Here is a 27,864-nt window from a genome sequence, read left to right as displayed (position 1 = left end):
TGACCATTACCTCAATTATTCCTCACAAAAGCCTTGTGAGGTAAGCATGACTGTACTAATAAGAAAACAGAAGTTTAATGGAGTGAGTAGGCTGCTTAGAAGTTATTAGATGGTAGACCAGGGCCCAGGCCTGGATTGTTCTTTGTTCCTTCCTCTGATGCTAGCACTTAAATTTGACTTCTGTAGTGGAGTTTTTAGGTGAATCAACATTAAAACTATATTAATTTTTTTTCTGTACTAGAGGTTTTAGGCTGAAGTGATATTATTAAAATTATATCCTTTTGAAAAATATTTATTAAGTATAAATAAATGTCCTATACATTAAATATCAAGAAATAGTCATTATTGATTACAAGTCAGGCTGTAATACTGAGGGAACCACAGAACCAAAATATCCCACTCATGATACAGTAGTGATAATTCCATTCCAATATCAGACATAATAATGATTTACTCACAAGACACAATGAAACCCATCAAAAAAAGCTATCACTGTAACCAACCTATAATACCACAATAGAAAATGGTTTTGAGTCATACTATGAACGGTCCCAAAAATCTCATCTTTGTCTTATCAATTTGTCAGGTCATTTTGAGATTGTGGAGTTATACTATCTTAGAATTTAAAGATTCCATTTCCTTGGATTTATTTCAAATCATTATTAATAAATGAAAACAAGTCATACATAGTCACTGATACTTTTAAGTAAGTTAGTCTTTCATAAGAGAAAGGGAATAAAAATTTAGTATGAAGAAAGCATCCCCCAAACAATGAATCTCTCAATGGAAAAAAATAAAAGAGCAACATAATTAAACTTCCTTTGAAGAAAGGAAAGAAACCTCAATCTGTTATAGTAAATTTGGAAAGATAAATATTTCCTAGTCCCACAATATGTGTTTATTTTACGCGATGTACTTGAATGATGCAAGTCTACGAAGCAGGGATCTGTGGCAATCCAAATTCATCCACCAGGACTCCATCCTGTGAAAAGAAAGCAATATTCAGCACTACTGTTTTTCAATTGATAAAACAAATGATTACAAATATTTAGTAGTCAAAGCTCATTTCTGAGTGTTTAACCAATGAACACCAAAATCCCCGAGAAGATGAGAAAGCGTTTTCAGGAAAGGTAAAGGGGGAAGTGATAAACCAAGAAAAGACTGCAAAAGCTCAAAATGGGTGGTCGTTTGCAGGGTAAAGGAAGAGTGAGAAAGAAACAGATGCTTCAGAGTAAACCTGGGGGGGCGTATGGGTGGCTCAGTTGGTTAAGCATTTGCCTTTGGCTCAGGTCATGATCCCAAGGTCCGGGGATCAGGCCCTGCATTGGGGGGGGTCCCTGCTCAGCGAGGAGCCTGCTTCTCCCTCTCCCTCTGCCTGCTGCTCCCCCTGCTTGTGCTCTCACTTTTCATCTTTCAAATAAATAAATAAAATCTTAAAAAAAAAAAAAAGAGTAAACCTAGGAAGGGGAAAAGGGGGTTGGGGCTGGGAAGGTCTGGGAGGAAAGGTTGAGGAGTTAGTCCCTGCCTCCAGATTCCCATTTTCACTCTGATACCTAAAGTGAACCACTACCTTTTGCAGCTTCCCAATCCTTAAAGGAGCAGTGCCCTAGGACAGGCAGTTACTCCCATATCGTACTTTACTACAAACTTACAAGCAGTGATACCATTATCAATTAAGAAACCATACCTCAACAGCATATTTAACTCAGGACTCTGTGACAAATAGAAGATGGAAACATAGACGCTACAGGGTATTGAAAAGGTGAGTTGTGGTAGGTAGCATTAATAAAAATTATTTCAGGTATGCTAAGAAAAAGCAACCTATGCACTGGAACCTTGAAATGGTCAGAGGCAGGGGTGGGGTGGGGTAGAATGGGTAGCAGAGAAAGGTAAGATTACCCTAGACTCAAGGAGGAAGGGAGGGGTACAGTATGCAAAGATGCACATTCATAGAAATTAGCTAGAAGGGACCTGAGAAAGTACCTGCTCCCCACCTTTCGCTCCCTACATTTCATAGGTGGGAAAAACTGACAAGGTTCAGACAGAAAACAAGAATTCTAATTTGCTCCAAGTCGGGGCGCCTGGGTGGCTCAGGCGGATGCTGAGCATCCGACTCTTGGTTTTGGCTCAGGTCATGATCTCAGGGTTGTCCGGCTCTGTGCTGAGAGGGAGTCAGCTTCGGGATTCTCTCTCTCTGCCTCCCCCCACCCCTGCGCTGTCTCGCTCTCTCTCAAATTGATAAATACATCTTTTTTTGGTTTTTGTTTTTTTTTTTTGCTCCAAGTCATACAGTAAATAAAGGCAGAGCTGAGGAGACTGGCTCTCACTCAAGGATTCTGCCCATTCAATGTGCACGCTGGGAGATAATGCCAACACAGGACAAATGGTAATAGAAAAAAAATGACATTTACACCAGGAACTAAGACGGAGTGAACAGGATTTCATTAAGTAACAAAATTTTATCTGTTTCTAGTAATGACAACCATGCAGCTTTAAACAGGGCTTTCAGTTCGCCAAGTCCTTTTACATACAAGATCTAACTTGGTCTACAAAACAATTATGTGAGATGATCATAATTATCTGCATTTTAGAGAAGCAAGAAACAGGAAAGTTCAAGACAGTTAAGTGATTTGCCAAGGTCTCACAGTCAGTTAGCGGTGGGGCTGAGACTTCAACCCAGGTGTCCTGATTCTTTACCCTGTTAAATGAGAATCCTTCTACATTTTTATACTTAAATTATTAATCCTTATTAGAAAAATCCACCCTACAATTAAGCAGTGTGTATGGAGGATACGACTTTCTTTCATGTTGCTGCCTAGCATGGTTCATGCATGTGTTAGTAATACTTTCTCAGGAAACGCTGTCTAAAACCTAAAAACAGAACCCATTGCAAGCTTGTAATTATGTAAATTATACAAACTGTTAATATATAAAAACACTCCTGGGCCTCAGTGACACAGTGTACACAGCCTGTGCACAGTTTAATGCAAGGGGTCCCAAAATAATGACTGAAACAGTCTTCCCTTGTTCTAGCTTAAGACTACCTTATAGATTCCCAGACTGGTGATCAAGCATAAACCTTCACCATTTTGCATCGCTAACAGAGAAAAGGCTTTCACCTTATTCTTTGTGTCAGTGGGAACGCCTTCCGGAATTGCAGGTGCAGATGCTGCTTCATCCAAGTAAGAGCTGTCTTCGTCGGCCAGAAGCTCATCACCCAGTGCATCCAACTCTGAGATTGAAATAGTCAACATTTCACTAAAATTTACACAACAAAATTGCTAGCTAATGTTAAGAAAGTTAGCCAAATTATTTGTTATAAGACAAAAATTTCAAAACAAAGGGAAAAGAATTATCAATTTCTATTTTCAAAATAAAAGATGACCATTAAAAGAAACTTTCAAGGGAACTGATGTAAAATCTATGAAAAGCAAAAATCAAAATAAAACAAACAAAACAACCATTCCCCACAGGTTTACAAGACCCTAGTCATCATGAGTCTATAGCTATCACTTGGCCAATTCAAACTAGAAAATCTGGACAATAACAAATATACAAAATTCTCTCTCACTAATTGATGAACTTGAAAGAAAGCAGCAAAAGGAGGCAAGAGATTGTTGTGTACTGATGACCATCACATGAAATCAGGATTTTTTTTTTTTAAAGATTTTATTTATTTACGTGACAGAGAGACAGCCAGCGAGAGAGGGAACACAGCAGGGGAGTGGGAGAGAAAGAAGCAGGCTCACAGTGGAGGAGCCTGATGTGGGACTCGATCCTGGAACACCGGGATCCCGCCCTGAGCCGAAGGCAGCCGCCTAACGACTGCGCTACCCAGGCGCCCCTGAAATCAGGCTTTAAAAACAAGTCTACGGGGGCACCTGGTTGGGTCAGAGGGATGAGCGTCTGCCTTCAGCTCGGGTCATGATCTGGTCCTGGAATCGGGCCCCATGTTGGGCTCCCAGCTCAATGGGGATTCTGCTTCTCCCTCTCCCTCTGCCTCTCCCTCTGCCTGTGTGCGCTCTCTCTTTCTCAAATGAATAAATAAAATCTTTAAATAAATAAATAAATAAATAAATAAATAAATAAATAAAACCAAGTCTACGGTGAAGTGAATTACAAGTGACCAAGAGGAATAACAATAGCAGGTAGAGATTCATCACAGGAAACTCAGGATGGGAAATAAAGAAATTAATGGGAAAAAAATAAAAGGTTCTAGGCAAAAACATTACGGGGGGAGAGAAGGAATGGGGGTGGGGTGAGAGGGGGAGAGAAGGAGGAGAACCACTGAGACTGGGGAGTCATGTGACAGAAAATCCAGTGTGAGGTGCTTTTGCCATCTACCTAGTTACTCATGCTAGACACTGACAGACATCCTTGACCTCCCCTCCTTCCACAACCACTTCTCTGTTTCTGCTATTACCACCTTAGTCTCAGCCACTATCACTTTTTCAGATTTGTATTTATTTTTTAAATTCCAGTTTAACTGTTCTATTAGTTTCAGGTACACAATATAGTGATTCAACAATTCTATACATTACTCACTGCTCATCACGGTTAAGTGTACTCTTAATCCCCTTCACCTATTTCTCCCACCCCCCTCCCATTCCTCTAGCACTTTGTTCTCTATAGTTAAGAGTCTGTTTTTTCATCTTTTTCTTTGTTTCTTAAATTCCACATATAAGTGAAATCATATGGTATTTGTCTTTCTCTGTCGGACTTATTTCACTTAGGATTACAGCCTCTAGATCCAACCATGTTGTTGCAAATGGCAAGATTTCATTCTTTTTTATGGCTAATATTCCACTGTGCATATATATACACCACATCTTCTTTATCAATTCATCTATGGATGGACACTTGGGCTGCTTCCATACCCTGGCTATTAAAAATAATGCTGCAATAGACATGGGGGTGTATGTATTTTTTCAAATTAGTGTTTTCGTTTTCTTTGGGTAAAGATTCCTCTCCCTGAGGCCACTCAACAACCCCTCCCATTTTTTTCCTGCTGACCTCTACTCATCCTTCAGGACCCATGCCTGTCCCCATTCCCAAATAGGTTAAATTCCCCAGCTTTGTGCTCCACAGTAACCCACACTTCTCCTTCCCAACAGCTTTTGTTCTTGCTATGAATTACTTGAAACAAGCAGTTTCTTACCCCTGGCTAGAGAAGCTTCATGAATGCAGGGACAGTATCTGCTTCTTCAGTGTTGAACCCCCAGCACCTAACACAGTATCTACCATATGGTAGATGCACACTGAGTATTTGCCAGTGACTCTTTCTTGATCTGCTCTGCTGTTCTGGGGGAGAGGACTTCAATAATAGGAAGAACAAAATCCAAAGACAAATGGCAAGGAAAAGGCAGTATTTAGATACCAAGCACCAGGTCAGCAGAGACCTTTGCCCCGACTTTCCGCTGTAGCTTGTCCCTCCCAGAGTTGTTGGTGGAGCCTGCCAATCTGACATGCCTGCCTCACAAGCTCTTTGCCCAGAGACTGCACCATAAACTAACTCTCACAGAACCCTCACAGAACCTTGTTTTTCCACTTAAAGGTGAAGAAGACAGAAAGTAAAATGAAAAACACTTTTAAAAAAGAACTATGCTTTTCTGTATTTTTAAGTGCCAAAATACCAAAAAAAGATTTTATTTATTCATTTTCTCTAGCATTTCTCTAGTAAAGGTCCCAGGAAATCACTTCTTTCAGAGTCTAAAATTTTTTTTTTCCCAGTTGTCTTTCCCACAACATACCTGCTTCCAGGTCATCTTCATCTAATTCCGGGGTGCCATAACTACGGCTCAGCGCTTCCTGGATTTCATTGGCATCTTCCATCATATCTTCTAGCTGGTCTTGTAAGTCCTTATAGAAATATATATGACAGCTTTCATTCATTTCTTACTATTTTCCTCTAACTACCCCCCACCCTATTCTCTCCTCTGAATCTTAGAAACAAGCAATTTTAAAAAAGATAATGTACATAAAATGCCGCGCACATACCAGTTCTCAACAATTGTTAGTTCCCTTCCTTCCCCCAGTCCTTGCCTAGCGACTGCTTTTAGTCAACAACTGAGCAGGTGCTCCTCTAAAGGATGGGTCTGAATAACTCCTGAATGAACCTTCCAATTAAATGTATAAGAGAGCTTAATGAACTATCTAAAAATCACAAAACTGAAGAGTCCCCTAACAATAACTGTGAATGCCAATGACCCATATAATCCTTTTCAGTAATAAAATGTAAACTCAAAAATAAAGAAGAATTAAATTGGGGCACCTGGCTGGCTCAAAGAGCATGCGACTCTTGATCTTGGGGTGGGGTCTAAACACCACCCTAGGTATACAGAGTACTAAAAAAAAACAAATAAACTTAAAAAAAAAAAAGAATTAAATTGGTGATCTTGCATTTGAATTTAAGGTGCCTCATGGAAATCCAAAGTCCTACTGCAAAAACAGATGCCCATCAGCTCTCTGTCATTACAGAAAGTTTACCTAAAACATTAAATCTAGCAACATCTACACTATCAACATGTTTCCAGTTTATGGAGAAAAGCAGGTAATACAGACAAGCAAATTAATCTCCTTAAGTCAGCCAAAGACTGACTACACTGTGTAGGGAAAAAAGACAGTAGTGAAAACAACTGGGTGGTACAAAAAGTTCTACCAGGCCCACCCCGGATGGAGAAACAGAAATGGAATCAGGATAGGCTTGATATCCAAAACCAGGCTGGTGAAAATAATTGACTGAGAGCGTAAGTCATCTGTGAATGATCTACCTGTGATTAACTGGAAGAGTACGAGGCCAGAAATAATGTAAAACCAAGCTGAGAACTGCTACAGCATAATATAGGGCAGCTAATATAATGGTTAGGAGCACAGACTCTGGAATCAGACAAATGAAAGCTCGAATTTTGCCTTACTTAATGAGAAATAAAGTCTCTAAGCAATAATTTTCTCATCTGTAAAATGAGATTATTAATAGCCATACCTCTCAATAGAGGGTTTTGTAAGGCTTTATTGCAGTAATACATGTAAAACACTAAGCACTTAATACTAAATATCTTCCATCGTGTTAAGGATATGCAGAAAGGAGCACCTGAGTGGCTCAGTCGGTTAAGCGACTGCCTTAGGTCATGCCTGGCTCAGGTCATGATCCCGGGGTACTGGGATCGAGTCCTGCGTCGGGCTCCCTGCTCAGCAGGGAGTCTGCTTCTCCCTCTCCCTCTGCAGTTCCCCCTCTGCTTGTGCTCTCTCTCATGCTCTCTCACTCATGCTCTCTCTCTCAAATAAATCAATAAATCAATAAAATCTTTAAAAAAAAAAAGGATATGAGAGTAACAATGTGCTTGTCATAGACTTAAATTTCCACAGAAAGGGAACAGACTAGTGTTGATAATGCAGAAAGTCCAAACTGGCACCATTTATCCTTCAGAATATTTAGAGCAATGCAAAACATTTGAGAACTCCTCCCAGACCCCAAATTGGAGGTTTTTCCACTTAAAGGTGAAGAAGACAAGACAGAAAGTAAAATGAAAAACACTTTTAAAAAAACACTATGCTTTTCTGTATTTTTAAGTGCCAAACTACCACACTGTATGCATGTGACATTTCACTGCACAGAGAAGCACTGGCTGAAACAAAAACTAAAAAAGAGTGAAAACAGTAAGCTAATCAAGTCAAGTTTCTACTGTGCTATCACATATCAAGACAAGCCTCCCCAAATCATTTATGAATAGGATCCCTTGCAATAGATTCTAAGAAAGACACACACACACACACACAAAATCATCACACAAAGAATTAACAGGTTCAGTATTGGATAAAGAACACAAAAGTAATATAAACAAATACAAGCACTAGACTTGATGTGCTGAAACTGAAAAACAGGAAGGCTAGAAACAGAGAACACAGGCAAAATACAAAAAAATGAGTTATGAAACAATGAAAATATTTTATAAAGTATTTTAGGAAAACAAATGAAATTCAAAATAGCCCAACCGACAACACAGACAGACACACAGGCCAAAAGGCAGAGAAAGGAGCTCTCCACCTGCCATGTGGGCAAATCTATGAGCAGAAAGGAAAAGGGTAATCAGATAGGGGACCAGACAGACAACTACAGATAAAAGATGGAGAGACGTACAAAAACCCCAGAAAGACCACAATTTCTATTTTGTTTACATTAAACAGCTCTAATTAAAACATAAGGAACTCTATAAACAGAAAACGAACTTCAGTTTCATTATATTACCAAATAGTATTATGCAAATAAGGCAAATGTATTTGGAACATTTTCTCAGTCAATGTCCTGGAAGATGTCACTGAGCTTAACTCCGTGTAAGCAGAGACGGGTGGAGGATTAGAGAAACAGCCACGGGGAGTCCAAGGAGGGGTGCATGAAAAAAGTAAGATGGGAGGAATGCCCGCACTTGTACTAAAGACCTGCACTCTTGGAGAAAACCTCTTCAGAGGCAGTAAAATGCCAGGAAGATAGTAAATACTCAACCAACAAACACAGCTTGAATCGGGCACAACCACTTTAGCTCCTTTAATAGTCTCGTGCTTATTTGTTCATCATCCATCAAAAACTTGTGAGCACCAACTATGGCCATTGTTCAACGCATAACAGTGAACACGATCAAGTCCCTGCCTTGATAGAAAGAGACATTCTACTGGGGGTGGGTGGGAGGGTGGAGTGGGGTGGTAAAGTAAAGAACACCACGGTACTGGCAGAAACTCCCCTTTCCTCTAACCAGTCACCGCTCACTCCCTCTGCTATCCCTGCTTGCCATCTGGGCTGTTAGAGGTGAGAGGAGCTAAGTGCTTAGGGCTCACCTCCCAAGTAAAGCACGATCGAAAAAGACATGTTAATTTTAAGAACTTAATGGCATTATTATTAAATATCTAAAGACAATTACTAGAAAAGGGAATCAGCTCTACTCCATGAACTGTGTCAAACACCTGACATATACATCCTCATTTAACACTCGTGACAAACCTGGGAGATTGGTAGCAACATCACTACTTCACAATTGAGGAAACAGACTCAAAATCATTAAGTGAGTTAGAAGTAACGGGAAACCGGCAACTTATTTATTGAGTGTCTATCATGTGCCAGGTATTGTGTGTGTAAACACACCAGCTCATTTATTTCATCCTCATAATAGCCATGTGTGGCATCAGGATCCTTGTGTTAATAAGGAAACAGAGACATTTGGTACCCTTTCCCAAAGTTACTCTATTAGTAAATGGCAAGCCCAAGAGTCAATCAGTCTTCTGTGTTCTTTCCATCACGTACACATTCATTTGGATTTTTTCCAAAGCTAGTGTACATTCTTGCAGAAACCAGTATACATCTCACCTCAATCTGGTCGATTTTCACTTGCTTGTATGCTTTCTTCATTTCCTTTACTCCCAGTTTCATAGCATCAACCTAAAAAAAGATAAGAGAGAACACAATGTCTTAAGAAGCCATGTTGGTGAAATTGTCTTTTAAATACTATGGGCAAAGAACAAAAGAGTAAAAAAAATAAGATAAAATCATGGGAAAAGGTGCTGTGGAAATACCGTGGTCTTGGTGTCCTTCAATGACTGGATGGTGTAATTGGCTTGTTCCATGTTAAATGACTGTTGGGCGAGATTGTCCCGCTGCTGCTCATACCTTTTTAGAATCAATTAAGAATGGTAAATGTGAGCCAGATAGAAATCCGCAGGAAGAAAGTATCTCTAATGCTAAATAGGATTTTATTAAAAAAAAAACTTTAAAAAATTAAATACATAGAAAAACTGGCAAAAACAATGTAATCGCTCTAACACAAGTATCATTTGGTATACCCCTTGAATCTTTTGTCTTTGTATCTTAGTTATGAGACTATTTTCCACTTAATATTATAGCCTTTGCTGTTTTATGTTACTACGTACTCTTAATATGTCTTTATGATTTTTCAAACGATTTCCCATGATAAATCCCCAAAAGTAGAATTCTTGGGGCAAAAGGTAAGATGATTTTTAAGGCTCTTCATACATATCACTAAACCGGTTTTCCAGTAGACTGAACTTCTTGAGGATAGGTATTATTTTTTGTTAATCTTGTATCCATAATTAGGTAATTCGTCTGGCCTGATGTAATACCAGGTGTTCAAAATGCTTTTTTAAAATAAAGTTTTATATCAAAGTATGATACTAAAGACTTACATCACTATGGTCTTTATACAATATTTGGAAACCATCTAACTATCCAATCAGAAGAAAATTGGTCAATTCATGGTGCAGGCAAATGGTGGTAGAATTATCACCACCCCAGTAAAGTTTCCCAAGAATGTATAAAAGGAGAGAAGTGCTCATGATATAATGTGAAGTGGAAAGGATCAACCTCTATTTACACAATTCAATTTTTCTTCTAAAAAGCTATGTGCACAGATTCCATGCATGCACAAGCAGAGAAAAGAAACTAAGAAATCAGCATTCTAAAAATGGTTATTTCTGGTAATAGGAATCTGGTAAATGTTCTTTTCTTCTGTTCATGTTTATGTATTTTCCAAGCATCTATGATGAATATACATTCCTTTTGTTAAAAAAAAAAGTTACTTAAAAACTGCAGTGCTACCTACTAAGAAGGAATAGTTTTACCATACTCTCATCATTACCATTTCTTTTTCCAATTTTGCCTAATTTAAAAGGAGGAAGGTGGTATCTGATAAAAAGGCATTTTAAAAATAAAAATAGAGATATCAACCTTTCTGGTTCCTTATAAGCTGCTTACATCTGACCCCTGCAACCCTGCAGAAGGTCTCATCAGTGGGACAGCTCACAGGGATAAGTACCAAAGATGCTATCTGGCTTCTGCTCAAACACTGAGACATAGTCACCTAAAATACATTAAGGACCCTTAAATCTATTCTGGTTAGGAAGGAATAAGGATTCAGGATTCTCAATTTTACAGACAAAAAGGCATACTCTAGTTAAGTAAATAATAGGAAAACCCTATAAATCTGGGCAGTCCAATACAGAAGCCAGTAGCCACATATGGCTACTTAAATTGTTAAAAATTAAGTAAAATAACACTTCGTTAGTCACACTAGCCACTTTTCAAGTGCTCAAGAGCCACACGTGGCTACTGAGCAGCACAGATACAGAATATTTTTATCATAGCAAAAAGTTCTGTTTAGATGGACAGTGCTGCAACAGATAACGCTGAACACGCATGGGGAGAAAAACCCAGCTCACCCGATATGTAAATGAAATTTGCAACTAAATGAAGAATGCTTATAAAATATTATGAAAAACTGAAGAATAAAAGACCATTTCCCTGGGGCGCCTGGGTGGCTCAGTCGTTAAGCGTCTGCCTTCGGCTCAGGGCGTGATCCCGGTGTTCTGGGATCGAGCCCCGCATCAGGCTCCTCTGCTAGGAGCCTGCTTCTTCCTCTCCCACTCCCCCTGCTTGTGTTCCCTCTCTCGCTGGCTGTCTCTCTCTCTGTCAAATAAATAAATAAAATCTTAAAAAAAAAAAAAAAGACCATTTCCCTTTTAGTTAAACCTGCTGGAGGAAAGGTTACCCTTGTAACTTACATCCGCTTTTGCTTTAAAACTCTCAAGGCTTTCTGTTTGACCATATTCTGGGGAGAAAAACAGATTTTAGTGAAAAGAAGTAGAAAACACACATACAGTAAAAGAAATCTCCCAATCCTTGGACTTGCATACCTACTTTCTTCTTCAAAGTCATAGACAGAGTGGCTCCTGGACTCTTCTTCACCTCCTAAGCATAGTCTTTAAGCCTCAGCTCATCTCTGTCTTTGCATCCCACATCTCAGGGTACTGAACTGCATTCCCTTTAGTGCATAGTGTCTCCATGGCCACCCCCGATAGTGCCTATTTGTACATCCAGCTGCCTTATGGAGATTTCCAACTTGGACATTCTGCTCTCCACCCAAACTCAACAGGCCCCAAATCCTCAATCTGCTCTCACCAATATTATTAACAATGGTCCCACCAATCTCTCATTTCTCTAGGTTGAGAAGCTTTATATCAATCTTACATTTCCTCTGTCTCTTCATGCAGTCATCTCATTACTGATTTTCAGAACTCACTTGCAAACTGATTTTCCTGAGATTTTCCTGACTGCCACCATGGTTTAGGCTTTCATCTCAAGTCTAGATGAGCTTTCCTGCCTCTGTTTACTCTTCGCTGCATGCCACCCAACTAAGATGGCTGAGAAAGGCCTCTTGTCACTTTCCTTTCTATACTGTTTCATAAATCATTACATTTGTCTCCTCCAATGAAGAAGGAAAAGCAGATATCACCTCACAGATGATGATAATATCTAACATTTATTATTTATGAATGTTTCTATGTACCAGACACAGTGCTAGGTAGGTCACGTGAATTGCCTCATTTAATCTGCACACTATAAAGTAGTGTTATCCCCATTTTACAGATAGGGAAACTGAGGTTCAGTGATACTAAGTAACTTAGCTCAAATAGTTAATAAGTTACAGAGATGGGGAAAAAAGGAGGTAGTTCTATATCCACAGTCTATGCACTTAAATATGGTAATCTATGTTTCTACCTAATAGAGAAGGAAAATAAGATATTAAGTGACTTTATGACGGTCACAGCTAGTAGATAGTGATGGTGTTACTAATAGAACACTGGTCTCCAGATGCCTAGTTCAGTAATTTTTCCAGCATGCCATTCCTTAACCAGTCTATTATACCCACCCAACGTGACCAGCCTGGCAACTCACTGTTCTGAGACTGCCACCTTCTCAGTAGAATGTATTAATTCCCATGTACATGCTTCTGGACCAGTCGTCAGCATCTTCTCTCCACCAGACCAAACCCCAGCCTTCCTCTTGTATCAAGCTGCAAATTCTCCTCTCTGAAGGATACACCCTCACATGTTTTCTCCTTACCAGACTACTACTGGGCCCTACTTCCATAGGTGCTCAAATCAGGCTGTCGCAGCACCTTCTGCAGCTGCCGCCTACCTTACCTTGGCAGGACCCTCTCTCATCTTCTTGATCTGATCCTTATACTTCACGAGCTCAGCATCCAGTCGAGAAATCTTCTTGTCAATGGATTCTGCCCTGCTGTCCACCTTGAGGAAACAGAGGTTGTTAGGACAATACACTTACATGAGAAAGGGCAGGAGAGGAAAGAAGAGTGGGAAAGCGGTTCCCAACCAGGGGGAGATTACTGGGAAACACTGGGAGGCTTTTATAAACTATACTCCACTCCAAAGATTCTCATATTCTAGGGCCCCTTTCAAGAGTGCTTGAGCAGAAAAGAATTTGGGAATCACTGGGCTGAGTTGACATTCTCCTACAATCAGAGACTAGTTAGGCTGGGGTCTCAACCAGATATGTGAAATGCGCTAGGGCTGTAAATCTAACGCTATTTGCTTAGATAGAGGGTAGTGGCTTAATATGAGGGGCCACAGTTCTGAATTTTCTGTTATTGAGATCCACGATTGACCTAGGATATCAAGTTGAGGATCCTGAGGTGGGAGAGGGATGAAGGATAAAAGGGGGAAAGGGTCGGGCTGGACGAAATGGGAAGGATGTGGGCCTATGGCTGGTTGGGGATAGGAGAAGGAAAGAGCAAGTAAACACGGCAGCGGGCCTCAGAGGGGTTGAGCGCAAGTAGGGTTAAGGGGTCCCTGGTTTGTGGCGTCAGGAATGACCTGGGTAACAGAAACGAAGGTGAGATGGAGAGGGCCGAAGTGTCCGGAATCGAGAATGGAATGGAGGAGTAGGAGCCTGGAGCCGAGGGTGGGCGGGGTCGGGACCAGAGTTCCTGAGTCTAGTTATGCGTGGTCAAGTGCCCACCGTGCCAATGCAGTCAGTCAGGCTGGGCGGCGGAGCCTTGGGTTTCGCTTTCCCGAAGAATCGGTTCATCTTGGGCGGCCACGAAGAAAACCCAAACACTGGAGCAAAACTAGAAACGGAAGCAGAGTCACCTCCGCCTCCTCCTTGACTTCCGGCCCCCCTGCGCAAGCGCAATGTGCCTATTGGAGTTTCCCGACCCTTTTTCCGGGTTTTCAGCGCGGCCTTCCGGGGAAGGAGAGCTCCGGGAGGTTGGAGGTGGCGGACAGTCGGCAGGGGCGTGGCCTCGGTGAAGGGCGTGGGGCGGGGTTCCAGATGAGCGGGGCGGGGCCTCAGTTGAGTGGGTGGGGCCGGGGCAGCTTTGGCCGAATACAGCGGGGCCAGAGCGGGGCCTGCTCCGAGGGGCGGGGCCGGTAGGCCAGGCGGGCCGGGCTGGCCAGGCGGGCCGGGACTGGTCGGGGTGGGCAGGGGTGGGGCTGGGAGGGGAAGTAGCCGGGCAGGGTTGCGAGGCGCCGAGCTTAGCGCCCACCGCTGGGTGGTCAACAAGCGCGGGTCTGGCGGAGCGCAGTGGCGCGCGGAGACTGCGAGGCGAACGGGGGCGGCTGGGTCCCCGGCGGCGCGCCCCTCGGCCGGGCCGGGAGCCGCGCCAGTCGGTGCCCCCGGCCGAGCGCGGCCCGCCTCCCTCTCAGCGATCATCCGTCCGGAGTGCGGCCAGCCGGCATGCCAGATCCACCAGGGGCGCCGCCGCCGGCGCTCGCAGGCCGCGGGTGAAGAAAGTGCGGCCTCGCTCGGCCCGGAGCGAAGAGGAGGCCCGGAGCGAAGAGGTGGCCCGGAGCGAAGAAGTGGCCCGGAGCGAAGAAGTGGCCCGGAGCGAAGAGGTGGTCCGGAACGAAGAGGTGGCCCAGAGCGAGGAAATGGCGGCAGCCGGACTCAGCGTGACCGTCACCCACAGTGAGCTCGGACGACCGGGTGGGCTCCGTGCCGGGTGGGCGCGGTGCGGGGCTACCAAAGTCCGGCGGGGATCCTCCAAAAGCGTGTGTTCTTGTGTTGGTTCTGGCGTCCTGAAGTGTGGCGTCTTGTTTGTGTTTGTCCGGCTTTTGGGGCGGGTCTTGTGTCAGCACACCTTTCCAGTGGCCAGTGTATTTTGACTCAGGCCATTTGTTTTATCCTCGGTGTCCGTGCTTCATGTCGTCGTCCTGGTTGTGTGTGTTAGTGTGTGCCTGCGCAGCTATTGTGGGTCTTTGTATCAGGACTGTATTTGGCCGTGTCGTGCATGACTGCTGTGTCTGGACACCTATGTGTGTGCTGAGCCTAAACTCATGTCCGTTGTTTGAGTGGGCTGTGGCTCCAAGCATACACTCTGGGCACCCTTTGGGTCTGTCAACTATTGAAGTTGACGTGGATCTAAACAAAGTCAGTCGTCTCAAGAGCTGAGTCTATAAAGTCTTCCCAGGACTAGGAGAGTCCCCAGAGCCTCAGAATCTGAAGACCAGCATTCTAGATCCTTCAGTTTTGAATGACCTTGGGATATCTCCTTTCTAGGCTTCTGGTTTCTTCCTTGTGAAGTAGAGTTGGTAGCACCTGTCCCATTAATTTCATGGGGCTCTTGTGCAGGCTCAAGGCTTGGCATATGCACTGGGCATGGGCTGTCTCCTCACTGTCCACAACCTGGAAAAGAATTGACGCTCCTGGTTGAAAAAGAAGTTTTTTGCTGTTTGAATTTACTCACTCATTGTCTATTTACTGAGCACCAACCATGTATGTGCCCAGGTGTGCCCAGTGGGACAGACTTGGAGGAAAAATAATCCCTTACTCATGACAGCAAAGGAGACAAGAACATTACAGAGTACAGGGCAGTTAGGCCACAGGAGGCAGATGGCTTGTGATGAAAAGCATGGCCTTAGGAATCAGATCTGAAGTCAAGTTCTGACTCCTCAGTTGAGTCTCCATAGGCAGTTCTTAACTGGACTGAACTTAGTTTGCTTATCTGTCTGTGAAAGGCAGATTAATATAGGTAGTACCCACTTCAGGGGGGTGTTCTGAGAATTAAGTTAGATAATGTTTGAAATGAGCCCCGCCACTCCTTTATGCATGTTAAGTGCTTAAAATGCTAGCTGATATCACTAAATTGTTAGTTATTATTATAGAGGAAACAAAAATCCTCGAACAGGTCACCAGACAAAGCTGGGAAGATGGGGGGACAGGCTGTTTGGAGTAGGTGGCAAATGAACTGGGCCTTGAAGGCTGGGTAAATAAATATAATAAAGTGTCAGCCTGTATTGGTTTATGTGAAAGAGTTTTCTTCATCAAACACTCTTCTCTCTCCCCAGGCAATGAGAAGCACGATCTTCATGTTACCCCGCAACAGGGCTGTAGTGAGCCAATTGTCCAAGACCTGGCCCAGGTTGTTGAAGAGGCCACAGGAGTCCCACTGCCTTTTCAGAAACTTATATTTAAGGGTAGGCATTTCTCTTCCAGCTTTGAGTCTTTATGGCTAAAGGGCCTATTTAAAACTACTTAACCTTACTAATGATAACTCTTAGTTTTTAAACTGCGATAATTCTTATTTGCTTGTTTATTCATCCATTCCTTCAACACATTTTATTGAGGACCTACTATGTACTGGACATTTTCAAACACTTGGACAGGTATTAGAGTTGAAGTGTCCCATGAGGATGGCAGAAATCTTACCATTTTTGGTGCAAGCACATGGGTAGTCTTCCCAGGCTAAGTCAGATCCTCTTCCCATCATATGTGTATATGGCACTACCTACCAACTCTTCTGCATAACTTGTATTGGAATTACTATTAAATAATTGTCATAGTTGCTGAATATCTGATTTCTCTGTTAGAATAACTAACTCTATGAGGGAAGATACTGCTGTGTCCAGTGCTCAGCATAGTGCTGACACAGAAGATGTTGAACAAGCTTACCAGAGGCCTGGATGTGGCAGGCCCAGTAGATGATGCTGATTTCTGCTAGGCCCCACCCCCTCTCTATCCCCATTCTTTCTTCCCATTCCCATGGGAACTCGTTATCATGGTGTCTGATGGGGCCAAATTCATCCCACGAATTTATCCCTTAAAGGATTTAGTGATGGGGGGGGGTGCCTGGGTGGCTCAGTCAGTTAAGCATCTGCCTTCAGCTCACAGAATGGCCCCAGGGTACTGGGATCGAGCCCCGTGTCTGGGCTTCCTGCTCAGTGGGGAGCCTGCTTCTCCCTCTCCCTCTGTCCCTCTTTCTGTTCATGTTCTCTCTCTCTCAAACAAATAAAATCTTAAAAAAAAAAAAGAATTTAGTGATGGGAAGCATTTTTTTTTTTTTAAAGATTTTATTTATTTATTTGACAGAGATAGAGACAGCCAGCGAGAGAGGGAACACAAGCAGGGGGAGTGGGAGAGGAAGAAGCAGGCTCCTAGCGGAGGAGCCTGATGTGGGGCTCGATCCCATAATGCCGGGATCACGCCCTGAGCCGAAGGCAGACGCTTAACCGCTGTGCCACCCAGGCACCCTGATGGGAAGCATTTTTATTTATATGTCATAATGCAACTCCTTGTGTTTTCTTTTCTTTTTTTTTTTTTTTAAGATTTTATTTATTTATTCGACAGAGATAGAGACAGCCAGCGAGAGAGGGAACACAAGCAGGGGGAGTGGGAGAGGAAGAAGCAGGCTCATAGTAGAAGAGCCTGATGTGGGGCTCGATCCCAGATCGCTGGGATCACGCCCTGAGCCGAAGGCAGACGCTTAACCGCTGTGCCACCCGGGCGCCCCTTGTGTTTTCTTTTTAAAACCATTTTATTATGGAATTATAAAAGGCAGTAGAAATCCATGTTTCAAAATAGAGGAAAGCACAAAGAAGAAAATGTTCTGGATAAAACCTCTCGTTACATTTTAGCATATTTCTATCCATTTTTACAGGCATCCTGAAGTGTGGGTTTTTATTTGTGTGTGTGTGTAGTTGACAAAACAGATTATATTGACTATACAGTTTTTATAACATTTTTCTTATAAAACTGAACCATCAACATTTAATGTGGCGTTGAAGTTTCCTGAAAAATTGCTTTAGTGCCTACAAAGTCTTCTATTTTACTGATGTATGGTTAATTAGCCCCCTGTTCCTAAATGTTTGTCTCTTTCTAGTTTCTCACTATTATGATTTAGGTTGCACTGAAGATTACTTTATAACACTTACTGTGCAGGCACTGTCCAGTTACTTGTTTAGGATAAAATCTGAAGTGAAATTACTGGATCAAGATACCTTTGGAAAAATTAACCAATTTATCCTCTTCTCATTAGTGAACACACTTACTGAAATCTATTTTTAGTGTTGTACAATTGTTACCACTTGGCATAACGTCTCTTTTCAGGAAAATCTCTGAAGGAAATGGAGAAGCCATTGTCAGCACTCGGAATACAAAATGGTTGCCGAGTCATGTTAATTGGGAAGAAGGTAAATTGCTTTTTCTACCAGAATACCCCAGAATCAAATGACTAAGTTCTTTTATACATATTTCTATTTAAAAGGCCAAATTGGGAACCCAGATTCTACATTAGTGAAATAGCTCTCTCTAAACAGATATAGTTCCGTTTATTTGATGGGGTTGCTAGGTTTGTTATTCTCATGCCCTCCGGCTCCTGTTGGTTATTGCTTTTGCTCTGGGAATTATGAACAGTTAATGCTGCTTTAATAACGTAGCTCTTGTAATGGTGGTGTATCTCAATTTGGTTAAAATGGTGCCTGAGTCAGGCCTTACTGACTTGGAGGGGATTTGCAAGAGAAACTTTTGTTAAAATAAGCCTATAGATTTTTAAAAGAAGTCTTCTGCAAATTTCATGAGTCTCTCTCCCTTTAAACACCCTTTCCACTAAAGTATTCCACGAGGGAAAGCCCTCTTTGGCTGGAAAGAAAGGTTCAGACTAAAGAACCAAGGGAGGAAGGGGCGCCTGGGTGGCTCAGTTAGGTGTCTGCCTTCAGCTCAGGTCATGATCCCAGGGTCCTGGGATTGAGCCCTGCATTGGGCTCCTTGCTCAGGGGGGAGCCAGCTTCTCTCTCTCTGTCAAATAAAGAAATAAAATCTTTTACAAAAAAAAAAAAGAACTAAGGGAGGAAAAAGAGCCAGTTAGTGAAGACAGTAGCCCCAGTAGTGATGAGAGAGGGCTATGGCCAGCCCTGCATTGTGACACAGTGAACTTGTTGGTCAGGAAGTTTCCTTATTTTGAGTGAGGTGGCTGATTCAGAGTGGAGAGAGGGCAGAGATTAGCAACGTGGAGGCAAAGAAGATCTAGTCCAGCCACAGAACAGCCAGGATGGCACTCAGGATTTGGCCACAAAGAACGATGTGAACAATTTGGGGTAGTATAAAAGCAGGAAGTTGCTGGCCCTGACTACGTATTGTTTAGATGAGAGAAGGCGAAATATTCTAGATTTCTTTCTCAAGGGTCAGGGAGAATAGTTCTGGGCAATGGGCAGAACCTAAGGGTTGAGTTTGAAGAAATTCTCGAACCCCTAATTGAAGCTGCCCTGGGGTGTGTGAAGCCAAGTCTGATTCAAGTCTCAGTTCCACCTCTTTTGGGCTGTGTGACCTTAGGTTACTTTACATTAAACCTCAGTTTCATCATCTAAAACACTACCTTCCTCACTGGGTTGTAGTAAGGCTTAAAACAATCGTACAGATAAAGTGTTTAGTATAGTGGAGGGAATGCTCAACAGAAGTATTCATCATTATCATCATCTTATTAAATGGGAGAGCTCAGTTGGTGGGTGGCACTTACGCATTCATTTAAAGGGACGGTAGAATTGCACCTGTCTCACCATTCCCGACTCCTCACAGGTGTCCACCGTAATCTGTTCCCCCTGGAAGCTTCAGTCTGGAGTCAGCTGCTGATCAGCCCCACTTGAATTGGCTCCATTCTCTCAGCCCAAGCTGACTGGGTCCTTGCAGAATGTTTACTTAGTATCCTCTCTAGTGTAGAGTCTTTGTAGGTAGAAAACCTTCATATGTAACCCTCCAGCTTGCTTTCCAAGAAGCAGCAGAGTTAAGGCTATTTTTTCAAGGTGAGTGGTTTAGCCCAGTTGCGGTCAGATTTTTTTTTCTTTCCAGTCAGAAGCTACTGTTCTTCGTGATTATTGACTTCATTCTGTTCTTAAACATTTTAGAACAGTCCAGAGGAAGAGATTGAACTAAAGAAGTTGAAAGATTTGGAGAAGTCTGTGGAGAAGATAGCTGCCCACCTGGAAGAGTTGAATAAAGAGCTTACTGGAATCCAACAGGTCACTCTCTTTGGGGAGATACAGATGTGTGGCTGTGAGGGCAGGCTCTCTAGTCTGATTCCCTGGGTTCAGATCCTGGCTTTACCCTTTCTATTACTATGGGCAAGTTTGCCTTGTCTCAAGTTCCTCATCTGTAAAAAGGGAAAAATGATGGTACCTCCTCTTAGGGTTGGTGTGAGGATTAAATGATGCAGTTTGATGGGCGCCTGGCTGGCTCAGTCGGTAGAGCACGTGACTCTTGATCTTAGGGCTGTGAGTTCAAGCCCCATATTGGGCATAGAGCTTACTTAAAAAAACAAACAAACTGTAGAAAAGATGATGTAGTTTGAGTCTGATGCCTACTAAGTGCTTTATAACTGTTATTATTATTGCTATTTTCAGACCCCAGCCAGCATCCGTTCGTGCTCCTAGGAGAGCACCTGCCATGCCAGGATCATGTATTGTCTGAAATAGAACAGGTAGCTTCTCTCAGGCCCAGCTGTTATGATGTGTTTAGCAAGACAAAGAACATTTTGTTGATGCATAAAAGGTCCAAGTTGAGCTTGATCTTAGCGGGGAGTAATCCTGTTCAATTCCTTGTATTAGAGAAGGGGTACTGAAACTAAGTAAGGGGGCGCCTGGGTGGCTCAGTCGGTTGAGCGGCTACCTTCTGCTTGGGTCATGATCCTGGGGTCCTGGGATCGAGCCCCATGTCGCGCTCCTTGCTCAGCGGGGAGCCTGCTTCTCCCTCTCCCGCTGCTGCTGCTCCTGCTTGTACTCCCTCTTTCAAATGGATAGATGAAATCTTAAACTAAGTAAGATTGTGAACTAGCCCCAAACCACATATTTTTTTTCCCTCTCAGTTTATAATGTTAATAGATGTAGGTTTCTGTTTTAATTACAAAAGTGATCATACTAATTGTATAACTTTTAGGTAAACATATGGGCATTAATACCTATATGGCCCTGACTCAAAAGATAACCAATACTAAAGACTGGAATATGTTTTTGCATCTTAAAAAAGTTGATATAGTGTTGTGTACGCTTTGTAAATTGTTCTTTTATTGGATAAAAAAATTAAACATTTTCCTGTGTCATTAAAAATGACCATACTTGGAGTGCCTGGTGGCTCAGTCAGTTAAGTGTCTGCCTTTGGCTCAGGTCATGATCCAAGGGTCCTGGGATTGAGCCCTGTGTCAGGCTCCTGCTCAACGGGGAGTCTGCTTCTCCCTCTGCCCCTTCCCCCGCTCATGCTCACTCGCCCTCTCTCTCTGTCAAATAAAATCTTAAAAAAAATGATCATACTTTTCAAAACTTGCATAGTATTGTAACATATATGAATGTATCATGGTTTCCCTAACCAATACTGTATTGTTCATCACCTGATGTTATTTTAGCATTATGTGTTAATGCTTCTCTGAACATCCTTGGACATAAATCTTTTTTGACCATTTCTGATTATTTTTTGGGGGTAAAATAAATTCTTTGACTTGGAATTGCTGGCTAATGTTTAAAGCTTTTACTGCATGTGGTCAGATTTACGTCTTTGATAAACATCCTCGGAGATCCCGGCTGTCTACCCATTGTCACCAGCTAACTGATCACTAGGCCAAGCAATGTGAATAAACAGCAAGACAATTTAATAAAAGCAATGTAAATGCTGCCGTTTGTTAACACATGTCTGTGTCAGGAATTATATTAAGAGTCTACATATATGTTCCTCTTTATCCTCATAGTAACCCTCTGGGGTGTGGGTACCATAATCTCCATTTTAAAAGTGAGGACTTAATTAAGGCTCAGATAGGTTAAGAAACTGTTCAAGATTTCAAGCCTGTAAATGGCAGTCAGAATTCAAGTCTGGGCCTGTCACTCTACACCCTGCGTTCTTAACGTCTGCCTCTTGCGTGTGGGTATACACTGGTGGCTGGAGGCTTCACCAGAGCCAGGCCCCAGGAGGCATTAGCAGCCGCAGTGGGCCATGTGAGCTAGAGTGGCCTGCAGCCTATTCCAGTGCATGGGGTGGCTCTTTTCTCCAAGAGATAAAGTTGCGGGTCTGAGGTCTGGCCCAACCTATTAGGCGCATGTGGGCTCAGGGTGTAGCTGCTTCATCAGTGCCTTGGCCTCAAGTTTTCTGTCAGCCTCGAGGCTGACAGTATTGCAATAATGCATTATTCCTGCACAGGGCTTCCTGGCCAAGGATTTGCAAGCTGAAGCTCTCTGCAAACTCGATAGGAGAGTAAAAGCCACAATCGAGCAATTTATGAAGATCTTGGAAGAGATTGACACACTGGTAAGTACACATTCAGCTGAGAAGAACTAGTTTCCTTTGACTATGTTTCAGTCAGTATCACTCTTTCAGTAATGCACCCTTATTGTCTGAGCATATTAAGCGCCTGCTGTGTGCCAGACACTGCTCAGTCCTTGGTGGATACACAGAAAGACAAGATAGTTCCAGATTTTTAGGCACTCATGTCCCACCAACATAGGGCTTTTGTCATTTTTATGTCTGTATGCTGAAAGCACCTAATCCTCACAATGTTGGGACCCAAATGGACTGTGATTTTATGGTCAGAGAGACAAAGGCTTCGTGCTACTCACGTGACTGATAGCCCACTGGGCTCATTACCTATACAGAAGTCAGTCAGACCCAGCTCTTGTGAGACTGGTGAGAATCATCGACTCCCACATTCCCTTTTATAGAATGACATTAACGATATTTCTAGCCTGCTACCTCATTTTTTTTTAAAGATTTTATTTATTTTTGAGAGAGAGGGAGCACGAGCGGGGGTGAGGGGCAGAGGGAGAAGCAGACTCCCCACTGTGCAGGGAGCCTGATGCAGGACTCAATCCCAGGACCCTGGGATCATGACCTGAGCTGAAGGCAGACGCTTAACAACTGAGCCACCCAGGCACCCCGATGCCTCATTTTTGAGGGTGAATTACTTTGCCTGGGATTCTAGGGGAGTCAGAGAGGTTGTAAAGAAGCACAGTGAGCTTATGGCATGGCCAGGACATGTACATAGGAAACAGAGAAAGGACAAAGTCCATGTTACAGATCAGTTTCCATGGCCCAGACACTGAGAACAAAAGGAGCTTTTATAGGGGTGAGAGTTATGGGAAGGGCCATGTAGGATACAGATCAAGGGACATCATTCCTGAACATGCACCCCTCATTCATGTTGGTGTACTGTGGGTATTTTGTTGTGTTGTTACATCACTTTTATTGAGATTATTGATGTGTTAACTTATTTTTCCACAGATTCTGCCGGAAAATTTCAAAGACAGTAGACTGAAAAGGAAGGGTTTGGTGAAAAGGATTCAGGTGAGTTGTGTGGTGAAGCCTTACAACGTTTAATGTGTTGGTGTGTGTGTTTATCTGTTCAGAGTAGGATAGGGTAGAGGTGTGATGTGTGGTATGGACTTTCTTTTGGTTGTTATTTCATGAGCCCAGAAATAAGAAAAGAGCTCCTTTCATGTCCCTGTAATTATATTTGAATTTAAACTGACTGGGGAGGAAGATTACCAGAGAACAGTATGACTGCCACATTACACAATTCCAGGAGGCACTATTCATGTGAACACTGTTCCCTGAAATTGTGCAGGACAGTGGCAAGGCTTCCTGTCCTCACCACCCTTCTCGGGGGTTGTTGCCAGAAACCCTGGTCCTACACTGCCCTCTGCCTCCCTCCCCTTACCTGGGAACCCAGGCTGGCTCCCTCCCTCCCTCCACAGCCCATTTTGGGTCAGTCACCCACGGGTTCCCCATAATGGCTGAGCAAAGAGCCTTGCCTGGGCAGGGGGCGGCTAGCCCTGGATGGTCCCTCACTGTCTGGCATTCGTGTTTCAGGCATTCCTAGCGGAGTGTGACACAGTGGAGCAGAACATCTGCCAGGAGACAGAGCGGCTACAGTCCACAAACTTGGCCCTGGCCGAGTGAGGTGAGGCAGAGAGAGGCGGGGCTGCCTTGAAGAACAGCGCCAACCAGCTCTGCCCTCTCCAGGATAGAAGTGACCTGATTTCTCCAGGGCTGCTGGGGATAGTTGGCCACTTGCCAGTTTTCCTGCACTTACCCCTGTTCTCAGTGAACAAGTATTGTCTGCAGTCCGAAGTAGAGCTTCTGTCTCTTTTCTCATTCTGCCTCTGTGTGGCTGTGCCGTCCGGCAGCCCACCTTTCTGGAGAGGGCCTCCCCTGCCCATCTTCCCAGCTCTTTCGACGTTGGGGTATTTTCTTGGGCTGGCGAGACCTCTGATTTGTGTTGGAGTAATTCTGGGTTTATAGGCCACCCCCATCTTCAGATTCATGAGGACTTTTTGCCCTTGTTGATTCTGTAGCCTGTCGATGTAACCCAGAATCACCAGGAGGTTACATCTAGTCAGGAATGTTGGGAGTGGCTCAGAACAGGTGTTTGGCACACAGGGTAGTCCCAAGTATCCCTCGTTGTAACCGAATTCTGGAACAGGTGGCTGGGTTGTTGGTGAGGTTGGTGTCCTTACCTCCCAGTGACCCTGCCCAACCACAGGCCCCTAGATCTCAGAGGCGCATTCTTGGGGTAGGGCTTGTATTGATATGTGTGGACTTGCTTGTCCTTAAGTAAATCTTTAGAAGGTTAGAACCTAGTAATGACTGAATCTCTGCTTGAAACCAGGTCACAAGTAGGGCTCGCGGGAGATAGAGAGAGGATCCACAGTGAGGCACGTGGTGAAGGCAACCATGAACTTCTAAAGTGTTCCTCAAAGGCATTTCTGTTCATTGTACCCTTCTGAGGTCAATGTTTCCTTCAAGGCTGTTCTATTTGTTTTGTGGCCCCCTCCAGTGTTACTTTTTTAAAAAAGCAGTTTATGTACACATCAGCAAGCAAAAAATGTTTAAATGTTTTTTTGATGAACTATGAAAAGCAAACGCCTTCTGTAGTTCTAGCTATAATTTGTGTTGAATAAAGTCAAAAGTAGCCCTGTATCCTAGAACTCTTAACCGGGTCAGCTGCTGTCACCCCATTTTTTCACACAGTGCCCAGGAGACAGGCTTCCAATAGGCCACTCTGAGGCCGACCTTACTTTAGGCCTGTGCAGGCGGGACCTAGGATAGGGGTGAGCAAGTGGATGAGGCTCAGCCCAGCCTGGCCCACTTCCCACTTGAATCAACAGTTCAGTATGTATCTGAGTTTTTATATGGTCGCTGTGTGGCGTTGGGCCAAAACATGTAATGAGAAGTCCCTGTGTGCCAGGTACTAAGTTCTTCAGGTATATTAGTCATTTAATCCTCATACATTCTAAGAGGCAGACAGATACTGTCCCTGTGTTCGAGGTGAGGAAGCAGAGAGCTTAGGTAATTTCTCAAGGTCGTAAGTGGCAAAGCCAGGATATAAAGCTAGGTCGTTTGATTCAGAGCCCACACTCTTCACTATACCGCCTCCCCACACCATGGGCTCTCTCCCTCCCCTCTGTCTTCCTCTCCTTGTCCCTCTCCCTCCTTCTCCCTTGGTGCTCTCCACTTCCCCTCTGGCCTTCTGCACAGCAGCTTCTCTACAGAGCAGCCGGAGTGGTCATAAAGTGCACATCTCAGCATGTCTGTCCCCTGAGGCTAGAGGCCAAGTCCTTACCCTGTGTGCTCTCCCTTTCAGCCCCAGCCACTGGCCTGTTGGCTGTCTGCTGTTAGACACGCTGGTCTTCCAGATGCTCTGTGCCTTCTCCTGCCTTGGGGTCTCTGCTGTTCCTCTGTTTGGACAGCTCCTCACCATCTCTTTCCCACCCCGACCCCACCCCTTTCCTAGGTAACTCCTGTTACCTAGTTATGAACCTAACTCAAATGTCTCTTCCATGGAGAAACCTCATCTTCTGTCAGAGAACATATCAAACCCCCAGGTGATATCCTTTCACAATTTGCCATAACTTTTCTTTATGATAAATAGCATGATAAACCATGATTTATTTGTGGGATTATTTGATTAATATTTACCTCTAACCCTAGACTCTAAATTTCTTGGGTTAAGGGGCTTCTTTGTCTTGTTCACAGCATATTTCAAGCACACTGTCTATTTACAATAGGTGCTCAATAAATATTTGGAGAATGAATGAATGTTGATCGCACACATCTACAATGAAATTCCCACGGCTACACTCTGTCAGCACGGGAATTTACAGCATCAACAGCCATCGTTTGATTTAAGGGTGGAGAAGAGAGGCATGGGCGACTGGGCCCGTGTATAGGGTGGTGACTGGGGCCTGTGTACAAGCCCCCCCACCCCCACAGATCTGCACATCCACAGGGTGTCTCTGCCTGTGAACAGGGAGAGAACACTCCTCAGCTGCCCACTTTTCTGGGACATGGCCAGTCCTACTATAAGGGGAGCCAATGGGGCTTTGTGATCCCGTAAACATCCTTCAGCCTCACAGAGCTAGAAGAATTCTCTCATACATTGTTTAGTCAACAGTTTCTACTTATCCTTTAAGATTCAGCGTTAACGTTACCTTCTCTGAGAAGCCCTTCTTCCTCTGGTAGTTGGGACTCTTAACTAAAAGCACCAGAAACTGAATTCCAAAGAGTCTGTTGAAATAGAAAATTTATTGGGGCGCCTGGGTGGCTTAGCTGGTTAAGCATCCAACTTTTGGTTTCGGCTCGGGTCATGATCTCAGGGTCGTGAGATTGAGCCCCGCATGGGGCTCTGTGCTCAGCAGGGAGTCTGCTTGAGATTCTCTCTCCCCCTGCCCCCCCCCGCTTGCCCGCTCTCTCTCTAAATGAATAAATAAACCTTTTTTTAAAAAAAGGAAAGAAAAAAATTTATTGGCAGGATGTCAAGTTATTCCACATGGCCTTGGGATGTTCAAGGGCAGTTGGGCTTCAGGAATTCAAACACAGCCTGGAATCACTCTCTGCACCTCTTTCTTTGCATGCTGGCATCATTCTCTCAATCCTGCTTCTTCCACAAAGTGGGAAACATGGCTGTCAGCAACCCCACTTCACACATCTGACAGCTTCACTACCAGAGAGGAACTGCCTCTTTCCTTATTTGTGATTCAAAAAATCCTGGTGGAGAATTTCTTGGCCGATCAGTAATGGGCCAGGGCAGCAGGATCACATGCCCTAGATAGGGCCTTTAGGGGCCCACTGTTATTCTTCCAGAGACAGGGCCAAGTTTCCACATTTGTAACGCGGGGAATTAGGTATTCCCATGGTGATCCCTGGCACCTGGCACATTGTCCAGGTGTAAATCATTGGGATTCCTCATCAAGGGTGTGGAAGCCTGGGAGGGGAGGGTCACCAACAGGAAGCTTGGCTGAGAAGCTATGCGACCTGAGTGTAAGAGGGGCTTCCCACTTAGGGCCGAGGCTTAGAGATCACTGATACTCACTCTCCTCCTGTAAGTGAACTAATTTTCAGCTTAACACATAGCCAGCCAGATAACAATTTTTCCCGGTCTCCTTGTGCTAGCTGGCCAGGAGACTACATTTTAGGCAATGGGATGTAAGCAGAGTGTGTACATCTTATGGGAAGCATCTTCAGAGGCAGTAGAGTGCCCTTCTTTGCCTCTCTGTGGACTGGAATGTAGACATGATGGCTGGAGTTCAAGCAGCTGTCTTGTACATTGAAGGGGAAACTGATGAGGATGGCAGAGTAATGATATATAAGGAGAATGAAGTTAGAGCACTGCATAGGTCTATGTGTGAGAGAAATTAACTGTTTAAGCCACTGTTATTTTGGCAGTTGGATTTCTCACCGCCAAACTTAATCCTGCATCATTCCCATGCAGGAGAGGAGCAAAATTTCTGTTACCAGTCCCTGCCACCTGCAGATCTATC

The 27,864-nt window shown here is 43.7% G+C and overlaps 2 protein-coding genes across 2 annotated transcripts; one reads left to right on the top strand and one right to left on the bottom strand.

Moving 5' to 3' along the window:
- Positions 1-279: 279 nt before the first annotated feature.
- Positions 280-14,019, bottom strand: CHMP5 (charged multivesicular body protein 5). Its single transcript, XM_008695111.2, has 8 exons — positions 13,820-14,019; positions 12,985-13,089; positions 11,563-11,609; positions 9,562-9,655; positions 9,356-9,427; positions 5,751-5,859; positions 3,120-3,232; positions 280-982 (listed from the first exon to the last, which is right to left on the bottom strand). Exons 1-8 carry the CDS (start codon positions 13,886-13,888, stop codon positions 932-934), a joined length of 660 nt encoding a protein of 219 aa, XP_008693333.1. The 5' UTR covers positions 13,889-14,019; the 3' UTR covers positions 280-931.
- Positions 13,993-26,139, top strand: BAG1 (BAG cochaperone 1). The gene is made up of 8 exons (XM_040632324.1): positions 13,993-14,074; positions 14,192-14,767; positions 16,147-16,275; positions 18,185-18,267; positions 19,975-20,088; positions 22,250-22,357; positions 23,327-23,389; positions 23,915-26,139. Exons 1-8 carry the CDS (start codon positions 13,993-13,995, stop codon positions 24,002-24,004), a joined length of 1,245 nt encoding a protein of 414 aa, XP_040488258.1. The 3' UTR covers positions 24,005-26,139.
- Positions 26,140-27,864: the final 1,725 nt, after the last annotated feature.

The sequence above is a fragment of the Ursus maritimus genome, unplaced genomic scaffold, assembly GCF_017311325.1.
Source record: "Ursus maritimus isolate PB19 unplaced genomic scaffold, ASM1731132v1 scaffold_17, whole genome shotgun sequence".
Lineage (NCBI taxonomy): Eukaryota > Metazoa > Chordata > Mammalia > Carnivora > Ursidae > Ursus > Ursus maritimus.
This window is presented reverse-complemented; position numbering and strand designations above follow the sequence as displayed.

What these genes read in the sequence shown, in the direction of transcription:
- CHMP5 (XM_008695111.2), bottom strand. Translation starts at nt 13,888, where the DNA reads ATGAACCGATTCTTCGGGAAAGCGAAACCCAAGGCTCCGCCGCCCAGC. An exon ending in TGAGAGAGGGTCCTGCCAAG is followed by an intron (nt 11,610 to 12,984) that starts GTAAGGTAGGCG and finishes TTTTCTCCCCAG; the next exon opens with AATATGGTCAAACAGAAAGC. An exon ending in GTTTTAAAGCAAAAGCGGAT is followed by an intron (nt 9,656 to 11,562) that starts GTAAGTTACAAG and finishes GATTCTAAAAAG; the next exon opens with GTATGAGCAGCAGCGGGACA.
- BAG1 (XM_040632324.1), top strand. Translation starts at nt 13,993, where the DNA reads ATGTGCCTATTGGAGTTTCCCGACCCTTTTTCCGGGTTTTCAGCGCGG. An exon ending in TCATGTTAATTGGGAAGAAG is followed by an intron (nt 18,268 to 19,974) that starts GTAAATTGCTTT and finishes TAAACATTTTAG; the next exon opens with AACAGTCCAGAGGAAGAGAT. An exon ending in GTTTGGTGAAAAGGATTCAG is followed by an intron (nt 23,390 to 23,914) that starts GTGAGTTGTGTG and finishes TTCGTGTTTCAG; the next exon opens with GCATTCCTAGCGGAGTGTGA.